Raw genomic sequence first — 12503 nt, forward strand, 5'->3', positions numbered from 1 at the left:
TAAAATGACGCAGGGAAATGTGTATGTATTTTTATTATTTTGGATAGATCTGTACATTTCTTGTACTAGCTAAAGAACAATTGTGTTTAGGAACCCCATAAAGTCTGTGTGTCTATTTGCTTATAACTATCACATGTCCTCAAAGAGGTGAATTGTAAATTCAGAGCACCTCTAAAGTTGTTGCTCTGGAAAGAGTGTGCTTAAGTTACTGGGGAGGCTAAGTGGGTCAGTACTGGTTCAGGAAGCCTATGAAAACTGGATAGTGGGGCTTCATTTCCATGAAGAGGTAAAAGTCAGTCTGTGCATAGGAAGTGTAGTCCTAAAACCTACTCAGATCAAGGGAAGCTTCAGGGTACACAGACCCAGTTTGTACAGCTCAAAACACTGCAGCCTGATGTGCATCCAGGTAGGGGGAGCTCTACCAGGGTTGTACAACAACTAAGTTGGGGAGGAAATCATTAAAAAGCCCCTCATTTCACAGGGTTAGACTGTGACTTGGACTACACGCCCATGCAGAGGAGACATACCATATGCAATAATATACTTTATATACAAAGGCATATACTATATGCAATAATACAAAATATTACACATGAGCAAATTAACTTAAATTATGGTTGCTGTGGGAAATGCAAGTTTGAATTTCTTGACTTTTATCAAGTTTAAAACCGCAGCCTTAATACTGTACAAATGTTGGCTTTTTCATTTAATAATATATTTAAATCTAAATAAAGTATCAGATTTTTTATTTACCTATCATTTTCGTCACAAAGTTTTTTGTATTCTGCTGCTACAGTTTCATGTTTTTTGCTTTGCTGCAACATTTTCTCTTGTTCTACTTTGAGCACTTTTTCCAAGTCCTCTAATTGCACTTTTTGTTTCAGTAACTGATTGTACCTGTAAACAAGTTTAATATAAAAATGTTGGTTATATCCTCTAGAACTAATAAAAATAGCTAAGGATGTAATTTCAATTTTGAACAAGGAGAAATTTATTCAAGGAGTTAAGATCTAAATGACAGATTAAGAAACATTCATTTTATTCAACCTAATTTATACAACAATGTTCTTGTATTATTATGAAATGCAGATTTTTAATGTTACTCACAAGATCCATCTTACATATTTATGCTTACCTATCTTCTAAGTCCTTATGTTCCACCTCAAGATTTTTGTGTGCAGACTTGAGGCTTCCATGTTTGGCAATTAGAGATTCATATTCGGAAGCTTGACGTTCATGAAGATGTTCCAGTTTTTCATGATCTTTGACCAGTGAATCATACAATGATTTCAGATCCTCTCGTTCCTTGAGTATAGATTCATTTTCATTTTCCAAGGCAGACTGTTGGATCAGCAGTTGTGCATTCTGATTCATAAGAGATGTACTTTGAGAATTAAGGGTAGAATTTTCAACCTGCAGTTGTAAACAATGTTATCAGAAATAAAGGAAACTCCATTTAATTTAGTATCATCAACAATGAAAGTGGGGATTAGCATACTATAGTTATTAAGGTAACAAAGGACTTTAGGTCCTTTAATCTAGTCTAACTCCCCGTAGTGAAGGACTGGCCTCAAAATTAATTAAATGTTTTTTTAAATCTAATATACTTATGAATACTTCAGTGACTTCAACAACTTCATTAGCCAAGTTATCCTATTATCTAACACACCTTAAGGGTAATAATTTTACCTGATACTTAATTTAAATGGTATATTTTAGTTTCAAGTGGTACATCCTTAGGTAAGTCATTATGGCCACAATTCAGGAAAGCATTTAAGCATATGGTTAAGTTCATTTCTATTCAGGAAAGCATTTAATTGTGTGCTTAACTTCATGCCTCTTCTTAAATGCTTTCCTGAAGAAAGATTCTTTCCGACTTTTAAGCAGTGAGGTTGACAGGTCTATTAAAAAATGTTTTGGATACCAATGTTTATCACTATCTGATCACTAGAAATCCTTTGAACAGATGAGTCAGAACTGTGACTATTACTTGAAGAAAGGAAATTTTCAGGTAAGCATGCATGTTTTTTCTATTCTTCATTGTATTCCAGAGATCCATTACAATGGGATTTCAATCAACAGTGTCCATCTAGAGTGGGGAAATGGAAATAAAGTTAAATCAATAGCACCTAAGTGAAACTGTGTTCATTCTCTTTTACTGAGAAACTACACTGCAGAGCGCCCTTCTGTCAAAAATAATGGCAGCTGATGAATGGATGTCCAATTTATAAAATTTGGAGACAGGATGCACTGAAGAACAAGTGGCTGCCTTGAAGATCTTCCCATGGAGGCATACAATTTTTCTACCCATAAAGTCACTATTGCATCATTGCCCTTAAGGCGTGGGCCCTGAGGTTTGACAGAGGTGTAAGACTCTTTATTTTGTATGCCTCTGAAATACTCAGTTTAATCCCTGGACTTCATAAGGGGTTTAGTACACTTTGCCATTACTTCAGGATATATACTAACATCAAGTGTGAATTAGAACTCTCCCGTGGGTGGGAAGGCTTCGGGTAGAAGCACAGAAGGACTATTTCTTGATATGTATTGAAGATGGAAATTAATTTGAGGAAGAACCAACTTAACATTCAAAGGCCTGCTCTGTCCAAAAGGAACACACAGTACTGAGATCCTTTTGAGGGGACTTCTGTGGTAGATGAATCAGCCACCCATGTTTTAAATGGAATTTAACAATTCCTTCCTAGGTTCCAAAGGGTGCAGTTAGTACAGCAAGGGCTAGATTGTGACAGTATGAAGAACGTAACAGAAAGGCTTTCCCATAGAAGCATCTGATGTTCAGATATACAGACATTTTTCTTCTTTCAAATACAGAATACTTGCTAATATGGATATTTGGCCTTAAAGAGTGATGGCTTTGAAGCCCATATTGAGGCTTTCTTGGAGAAATTCTAAGATATGTTTAACTTCTGCTCATGTAGGGGACACAGCTTGACATCTGCAGCAGTACCTGAATCTTAGCCAAGTTTTGGAGTATGTCTTATTTGTTGCCTGTGCTACCTCTTTTCTAAGATACTTTCCTTCAAAATCCAAGCAGCTAGGTTCTGTCCGTCCGGATCTGGATACAGGGTTGGTCCCAGAGACAATAACTTGTCTGCAGAGTAAGCATATTAGTGGCTCACAAGCTAGATTGAGCAGGTCAGAGAACCATCATGTACTCCTCCACCTATAAGGGGCTATCAATATTACCATTGTTTCTTCCCCCTCCCCCCGACCCTTTTTCTGTATAGTCCTTGGGATTTGCAAAATGGAAAATTTCGTACCCAATAATTTTCATTCTACTAAAAGCATCCCCACAATTCTGATATGTATGGGCTATTCCTCTCCTGTGTGAAGTTTCTGGAGGTGATTTAAAGCTACAGCACAGCCCTTTGCCTGCTTGCTGCCTGATGATTCATTCCAAGCTGTGAAAAAAACTCCTAGACAATGATTAGTAACAATAATTTCAGTGCCAACCAATTAACCATGTACAGCAGGCCACTACATAAGAAGCAACTATCCAAATAAAATGCTGACCTGTAGTGGTGAAGCCATACAGGTTGGGTAGAACTGTGGGAGACGCTGCTAGCAGAAAGGAAATGATCAGCTTAGAAATTTTCCATTCTGCAGCCCAGCATCTCCCACAATTCTGATTCATATGACAAGCAGTGAACAGGAGAAGGGAGAGATACAAAGTGAACATAAAAAACAGGAAAGACACACTTTTTTGAACTGCTCAAATGGCAAGGTTATGTCTGGACCACCACTTGCAGCACCTTCCTGTCCAAGGAGTGCTCTGTAGAGACAGAAAGTCCACCTTATAATGTTTGATAGAGGTGTTGGCCGATGGCAATGTGGCTGCCCTAGAGATATCTGTGGTGGAAGCACATGCTTTCTGGGCCCATGAGGTTGCAATGGGCCTTGTAAATGTGCCTTGATTCCTTCAGGAACAGGTGCGCCCCAGATGGCTTGTTTGCCTCAAAGCTGTAAATCTAATTAATCTAGTAAGAGATAGTTTGGATGCCCTAAGCAGCTCAAGATCAAAGGAAATGAACAGGAAGCCCAATCTCCTTGTGGATTCTGTAAGCCTGATATAAGTCTTTAGTGCTCTCAGTCTGCCTTTTGGTTCAGCTCTCCTTTCACGTGTATTGTCTTTAGAGAACAGAGAGTTTTGTCTGCTCATTCCATCACTTCTGCATGTAGTGCTACACTCCTTGTTCACCCTTGATTGTTTATGTATGTAGCTGTGGTCATGTTGTCTGGTTGGAACAAGACGTTCTTGCCCTCTAGGTAGCTCTGGAATCTCAGTAGAGCTAGTTTGACAGCTGTGAGCTTCAAGAGCTTGATGCTGAGGCTCCTTTTCCCAGAACTCCAGATTCATTATGTCATTCTGGCTCCCAGAAGTGCTCCCCATCCCTCAGAAAAGTGTCTGTTGTGAGAACCTGCAAACCGGGAAGGCATATGGGAAGACCCCTAAAGACATTCTCTATGGCCAGCCATCATCTTAGGAAAGCTAGAACCTGACTGGGAACCAGTAACTGGTCTTACATTCGCTCCAGGCAATGGTCCCATTCTCTCAGAAGAAAGACTGGAGACACCTGATATGTGACCTCACCTATGGGGAGACCCGTATGTGCGAGACAAAAAGGCCCAGTGGCTAGACAGAACAGAGGCTCTTGGCCGCCAGCATTTGTTCAGCATGAATATCAGATACTGGATCTTCTGGAATCTGTCTAGCAATGGGTTCATCTTCATCACTGAAGTGTCTGTCTCCACTCCCACTGAACTATGTTTGCTGAGGGAATCAGGGAGCTTTTCTTGGTGTTATTGCAAAGTCAGGCACTTGGAAGCAATCCAGAGTCCACTGTGCCTTGCTGTGACCACTACCAACCACCTAAGACTGTAGGTGCAGAAGATGGATCAAAAGGAAGAGTCTGTGTTATGCTCAGAATTTTGTTGGTTTGGAGGAAAATTAATCTAGGTTTCCTTAGAAACTTCTGCTCCAGATTTTTTCCCCTTGCCAGGGTATCAGACTCCTTTCTTGGGTATCCTGTATTGGTAGCAACCTGGATTGCTGTAGACTTTGACAGTCAGGGCTGAGGCCTCTCTGCAGTCTCAGTTACTAATTTCTCTAATGTTTCTCCCACTAATTCTTCACCTGTAAGTTTGGATGCACAAAATATCAGTTTAGAATGAACAATGACTATTCATGGATGTAACATGACATCCTTGTAGCCACCAAATTAGAATCCATTGCTCATCACAAATCACATCAAGGGCTTTACCAAGACAGGACCCAAGACATCTCATTTGAATCAAGGATCATACCCCAGAAGTTGAGCCACTTGTTTACAACAAAGTAAGCTTTCTACTAAAGATATGAAAAGCTTTTGGTCTGAACAACTATAGATGAGGCTTTGAAATTGCTGAGTAGTGTATCATCATTCTTATGGTCTATGGGGTCTGAAGGTGTGACTTTCTTTCACCGGTAGAACTCTGGCTGCACTAACCTTAGGCTCCCAAAATTTGTGAAATTTCTTTGTTTTATAGATAGATTAGATAGACTAAATAGATATAAACATTTTAGTTTAACATTTGGTTTAATCAGGTGACCTTATTTGGACGTAATGATGCCCTCAAAGGAGGCATCAATGGGAAAATGTGTCGTAATTATGTTTGGAAGGAAAGATAGGTTATTAATATTTATACATTCCTTACAGCCCACTCACTGACATCCTGTCTTAAAAAAGCTATGTAAATTGTTGGTGTGAGGTTTGTTTGGTAGGTGTGGTACTTCTTCCATGGATGTTTACGATGGGGATAGGGTAGTATACTATTCATCTTGGTCTGGGAAACCGGACAACAGAGGAGGGGTACTGGTACACATACCTCAAATGTGCAAATAGTTGAGAGTTGTCCTCATGAGCCTGAAAGTGCCCTGCCTGCTCCCCCTGGCTGGTGAGCACCCAAGTAAGTGCTGTACAAGGAACCTAGAACCGTTTGGAGCTTTACTCAGGAAATCAAGATCATTTTGAACATGGGAAGGGATTTCTCACTTACCCCTCTGTAATCCCAAGAAGGTGCAGCTTCATGGGGAGTGGATTTCTCAAGAGCCTCTGTTCTGGTCACAGACTGCCTGAAGTGCTCTAGACTTTAATGTGGAGCCAGCCTGCAGAGCAGGGGAGGGATAGAGACACAGACTGTAAGCTGCTGTCTCAAATTTTAGCCCCTTTCCCTGGCACATAGATAGTCCTTGGGCTGAAATCCACACTGGCACAATTTCCATTAGGCTGCAGCCTGAGGCAAGGCTGCACAGGAGGCACAGGCTTCTCATCACGCCCAGACATGCTGCAAGTTGGGGAAGGGGTGGTAAGTATGGTACAGAGCACTGAGAGAGAGACTCTGTGAAGATAAACACTCCCTAAGGGGAAGAAGGCATAGGAGAAGAGGTTTAACTCCTGATTCTCACCTTACTTGTTCATTAACAATAATAATCCCTGCCTTGCAAAGGACACATTTGCTTTTGCCATTTTGGGAGGATTTACCCCCAGAGTATCATGAGAATTGCCTGAGTCACAGTGCGAGGAAAGAGCTGTGTAGTTCTCCTGCTTCTGCTTCTCTCCACAGGGAATCTAAGACCCACTTCAGGACTTGTGGGGGGAACCAGTAGCCCAGAAAGTTCTCATCTTTATGGTTCTTTGTTGCCCTGGACGTACCCTGAGTCATTTCATTTGGATGAAGTTCTCCTAGTCCTCAGAGCCTACTCTATGTCTCTTGGTCAGGTTTTTCTGTGTAGTTGCAGCTACTTCAGGGGGTGGTGTAGAGAGGCTCCAACTTGTCTGACTTAGAGCCCTGTGTCCTAGCAGAAATATGGTCAGCTGCATGCAGGCGTGGCAATTTTTTACCTTATGCTGAGCCTGAGAAACGTATCTCATATACGGAGCACCTTTTGGATTTTGCCCAGTGCTTGAACGGTTGTTCTGCCAGGCCTCAAAGGGGGCACAGCAGCTTGGCAGGAAGGCACTGCAGTGGAGATTTCATATGGTTGTTGCCACCACACTGCTCAGAACCGGAACCAGGAAGTGGTGAGAAGGTTTGAAAGCAAATAAAAAGGCTTTAACTGCCTGAAAAATGGCTAAAAATATTTTTTTTTTTAAAAAAAGCAAGGGAGTGAAGCAAACCACCACTTGACCGCTGCCGTGGAGTCAGAAGATCTGGCAGCAAGCACGAGAAGGAGGCATGGCTAGCATAGGCTGTGCTGTAGCTTTGAACCAGAAACCGCACACAGGAGGGCAAGAGCCTTTATCAGAATTATGGGAGACACTGGGCTGCAGAAAAGGAGAAGGCATAGAGACAAGAACTTGGCCAGTTCTGAATGTTTATGTTGTTTCAGCCTCTGGATTCAGTCACCTACAGAAATAGCAAGATGCCTTCTTGTTTCTGGAAGAAAACAGGTCCATCACTGATCTGCCAAATAAACGGACCAGGGATGAGAATATTTCTGAGTGTGGACTCTATTCCACTTGAGTTAATGTTTGTTTGCAGAGCCAATCTATCTTTTTCAATTTCCCTTGAGGTACAGGATGCACAGCAACAAGAAGTTTTGTTCTTCTCAAGTCAACATGAGCAGAGCTTTTTTCTTAAATGGTATGGTCATAACCAACATATGTCTACTGCCTAGAGAGAAGGTCAATGCTTTGAGACCATAACTGACTACTCTGAGCTCTAGCCAGTCAATACTATGCTTTCTCTCTTCTGCAGACGTGATCCCGGAATTGTCAGTTTCTGAAAGCACCCTCCTAGTTTCAACCTCCTAGACTGATGTCTGTTGTGATTACTGTTCCAACTCACTTGCTGACTGCCTCTTTGAGGCTAAATCCTTTTTCATCAGCCAACTGAAGGAGATAGATACAATCCATATGACTTTGATTTTCACAACAGGCTGGAGTAGGATGGGATGTGGAAAAGATAACAGAGCTGGAGAGCTCTCGTATGTATCCTGGCACACTGCAGATTGTCTATTGAAGATACTAACAATCCCAACATGTTTAGTAGGGCAGAAAATGACATTTCTTCAGCAACTTTTACTTCCTTTATAGACCACTTAATCTTTTTCTGGTATTCCCTGGAGATGATCTCCTTGTGCCTCATTGGATTTATCTTCATAACCAAAAGAATGATGAAAATGTACTGGGGATATTACATTTTTTCTTCTCTTTATCTAACTATAATGTTCCAGAAGCTGCTTGGATTTCAGGTAATTTGCTTCTGCTTTCTCTCTGGATAGAACCCTGATCAGGTCATCCAAGGAGGGGTAATGCTGCTTCTAATACTACTATTGTATATCTTCTCTGGACTACGCCCAGAACTTATTTGTTCAAAGTCAACAGCAGTCATCAATTCACAAATTAAAGGAGTCTGATACCAATTTGCTGTTCATTTTGGACTAGGGCTAGGAAGGGAGTCATTCAGTGTGTTCTGAGGAGGCTGAGAGCTGATCTGAGAATTCACTTGTTTCAGCCTTTTCTGGTTTAATTATATCTTCTTGTGTAACTGCTGTCTCTATATGCTGTGTTTGTTAGTGTTAAATACCGGAAATGATTGGTTAGGCTTAAAATAAGGCTTTTACTTTCTGTAATGTATAATAGCAGGGGTCAAGGCTCTCTTGGTCATTTCTGATGATTCACCTATTTTCCCATAGATTCTCTAAAGAGGTTGCCTCTGGGCAGTAAGTATTTTGAAGCCTCTGTAAGTTGTTTAGTTGAGATCCATGGAACTTCATGTGCCTGTAAGAGAGTGCATTGTATCCCATTGCTCTAAATAAGAACAAGGGATGAAGGTTTCAAGTGATGATCCAAAACAAAGGCAGCCACATGGGAGATTTTCCAGAGAGAGGCCCTTAGGCTGTATCCTTTCTTAGTTCTGAGTGTAATGTCTACAAGAGAATGTATCTATACCAGGATTGGCCAGGCAAAACAAACAGAAACGGCTGAGGCTTTCATGGTGGCTGATGTAGCTTCATAATTCCTGTGGAGGGAGAAGTCTAATTCTTATGTCCAGGCGACTTTATGGAAGAAATCCAATTCACTGGGAGTGTCCTTCACCAAGGAGGATAAAGCCAAATCTGCCATTGCAATGAAACTACGTCAGATTTCAACTGATGTATGTTGTGGTCCTTTTTGGCCTATTTTCCTAGACTCTTCAATGTAGCTGTGAACTCCCAGTCATCTTTTATGATATCCTGTAAGACGATATGGAAAAGGATACATGGTTTCAATTTGAAACCAAACAGGAACTACTTCCTAGTTATTAAATTCCTTTTCCCTTCTGTTCAGATTATTTTTCTTTATGGGGGTCTGGAGGGATATTAGAACTGCAGTGGCCTTTCTAAGAATGGTAGCAATTTGTTCACAATATCTTGTTAATTGAGAGCTTTGTATGTACTCCCTAAAGCTGTTTGATCCTTGGAGCCCTAAAAAACATAAGATCCATTTGCAAGAGGAATTCATTTATTGGAGAAACTGTATTTGAAAGCATAGGTAGCCTGGGAGGGATGGCAATTTAGCTTTGATTTCCTTAGGGTATCTTTGTGAATGTTAATTTTGTTTTCATAGCTCCCAGGACCAAAGCATATGGCTTTATTTTTTTCTGAGCAAATTACATTGCACTTATCTGAATTAAATCTCCTATTAATTTTGGCCCACTTCTCTACATTTTCATTCAGTGTGTTCACAATCTTTCCTCTTTTAGTACTGTGTCAATTTACACTTCATTACTTCTAACTCATTTAAGAAAATATTAAAGAGTATCTCACCTAATATTAGTGCTCAGGGTGCTTTAACTGCTTACATCACCAGAAGGCAGAAGTTAAGAACGTAAAAGAAAGGGTGTGGAAGGAGGCTGACAAAGTACACTTAGTTCCTGTGCATAAATTCCAAGGGTTTTAAATATGATAAATGTATGATGTTAATATCTTGTTGTAGCAATTTATGACTGACTGTTATTAGTGCAAACTAGAAATGGTGCAAGGTGCTTTGATTTCCATGTCAACTGAAATTGTGATTGCTAGTGCCAAACAGTTTATAGCAAAGCTCTGACTTGAAAAAAATCTACCTTTATTTTGAATCGGATGATAAAAGTAAAATATAAAATGTAACCTGCAGCTTGGCATTCTGAGTTTGTAAGGTTGTATTTTGCTCCTGTAAAGAAACAGTCTGTCTCTGAAGTGATAGAATCTGAGCTTGTAGATTATTGTTCTGGGTCTCGAGTTGCTTTAGTTGAGTTTTCAGTGCTTGTTTCTCTGCCTGCAGGGTAGCATTCTTAAAAAAGAAAAAAAGGTTAAAGATAGAAGAATCATGCATATCAAGAGGACATTGTTTATATTTTAGGTTAGTTTACCTAAAAAGAAGATTATTTATTTTAAATACAAGTAAGATGAAGTTATGGGTTTCCATTAAAATCACAAGAGAGAAGCAATTGTGAGATAAAGCTTCCACACTGTTATTAATTTATCTGTTTTTTGCTTATGAATGTAGTGGCCACACTAACCTGAGATATTCATACAGGGATGGAGGGAGGGCACATTTTCAAAACTGGCCCCAAACTAGACATTCAAATGGCGCTAGTACAATTACTGTCTTACACTCAAATCCCTGTTTGTATGTGACACCCATGGACGTGTCATTAGCAGCAGAGACTGAACCCTGAACCTCTGGTTCTAAAACTATAAGCCTCTGCTATTTGAGCTAAAAGATTCAGGTCTGACAATGCAAAGACTGTAGGAGACCCATAAAGCGCTATGTGGTTCAGCCCCTAGAGAAGGACAGAGTCATACTGTGTAAGTGTGGATTACACATTCACCCTGGCCATGGAAGTTCATCCTAAGTGTCAGGGGGTCTATCCCGATTAAATCTCCACAGGGGCCATCACTTGTAATGTGACACTCCTGGGAGTAAAAGCATGAGCCTCTACTGGCTGAGCTAGAAAACCCATGTTTGTTAACTCACGTGTTTACTTTGGCCACCTCACTCTCACGTCACATTAAACAAGTAAAATTAAAACAACTTACATTCCTTTCTACTTCTATTAATCTATCTTTAACCTTCAATAGTTCTCTAGTAGTTTCCTGATTTTCCTTTTCCCATTTATTGACAGACTGGGTTTCTTCACCAGTTCTTGGAGGAGAATTCTGTACCATCCTTTCCTCCTCTTGTCTTTGCTTCAGGGCTTCATAGTTTTTTTTCACCTAAAATCAATTAAGACAATTACAAAAATTGAAAATATAACCTCCCAACTCTTTGTTTAACTATGTGTGAATGTAATTTGCACAGGACAAGAAACTCAATGAATATTGTCAATACTTATAATTGTGAATTTAACTGTGGGAGTTTACACATACTATATAAATATAAAACATGAAACTGCCAGAAGAGCATGTTTGACATATGTATCTTTTGTGCACTCAATTGTACCTCAAATTAATTATACAAGTGTAAAAATCTAGATGGGTAAATTTCATAGATGACCATCCCATTCCAAATGTTTAAAGTTTTATCACTAAATTCTAGATTTCTTGGGAAGTGAGGATCCTTTGTACCCCAAATCAAGCCCTGAGTTCAACTGCATTTTTCTCTTTTACCCACAATCAAAGCTCTGTGACTTGGCCCATGATGTAACTCCTAGTTACAACCTGTCTTATCACTTATTTTAACTCTTATCTGGAAGACACAGTCCTGCCAACTCTGTGAGTTCAAAAATTATGATCCAAGCCAAAAAAAGTCATGAGATTGGCTTGAAAATCATGCATTCTGTAAAAATATCAATATTCCTTTTTGGTTTGCTTTTGGGATTTCTTTTATAAAGTCTTAGAGATCACCCTCTGCTCTCCCTTGTGTATGGATTTTTGGATGAAAACACAGACAAAATGCAACAGAAATTGAGAGGGTCTCCCCTCTTCTTTTTCCTGACTGATGGAGGCAAAGATTCTCTGAACTCTCCCCAATAAATGCACTTTCCCTTCCAGACAGTTTCTGGGTACTACCGTCAGGTCCCTATTCTGTTTCCCACCACCTCTCCATTGAGTACTTCTGGCCTTCCCCAAACATCATCCTCTGCCTCTCCACTGGGCATTGTATTGTTTTGGCTCCCTTCTCTGGCATTTTCTCCTACCTTAACGAGCACTGCTTCCTGTCCTCTTCCCCACTATCACCTACATACACTATTTCAGCAGCAGTGTGGAGAAAAATGCAAGCTGAAGATGGGTGGGAACAGGGATACCCCTCCTCAAAGTGACCCTCTTCAATCACCATCTTTCCTGTGGGAATTGATCGTGTCTTGGAGTTGCCACTGGCTGGTGTCTCTAGTCTGACTCCTGCTGCTCTCCTTGCCTTGCTGGACTCTGCAGGATTCTGAACATGCACAGAAGTGCAGAGCAAGCAGCTGAGACACTGGACTAATCAGTAAGTCAAGGAAATGCAGCCTCTAGTTTCAATTGCAACAATTGTTCA

At 40.3% G+C, this 12503-nt stretch overlaps 1 protein-coding gene across 10 annotated transcripts in view; it reads right to left on the minus strand.

The window, feature by feature from the left end:
* Window positions 1-12503, minus strand: part of CCDC88A (coiled-coil domain containing 88A) — a 363848-nt gene that overhangs the window by 48459 nt on the left and 302886 nt on the right. For 9 of the 10 annotated variants that reach the window (XM_074949474.1, XM_074949473.1, XM_074949477.1 and 6 more), the window contains exons 18-21: window positions 11066-11242; window positions 10155-10316; window positions 1136-1413; window positions 754-897 (exon numbers count right to left, since the gene is read on the minus strand). In XM_074949474.1, the coding sequence (XP_074805575.1) occupies window positions 754-897; window positions 1136-1413; window positions 10155-10316; window positions 11066-11242 (761 nt within the window). The remainder of the gene's footprint in view (window positions 1-753; window positions 898-1135; window positions 1414-10154; window positions 10317-11065; window positions 11243-12503) is intronic. The other variant, XM_074949470.1, reaches the window with a different exon arrangement.

The sequence above is a fragment of the Natator depressus genome, chromosome 3, assembly GCF_965152275.1.
Source record: "Natator depressus isolate rNatDep1 chromosome 3, rNatDep2.hap1, whole genome shotgun sequence".
NCBI classification, from domain to species: Eukaryota; Metazoa; Chordata; order Testudines; family Cheloniidae; genus Natator; species Natator depressus.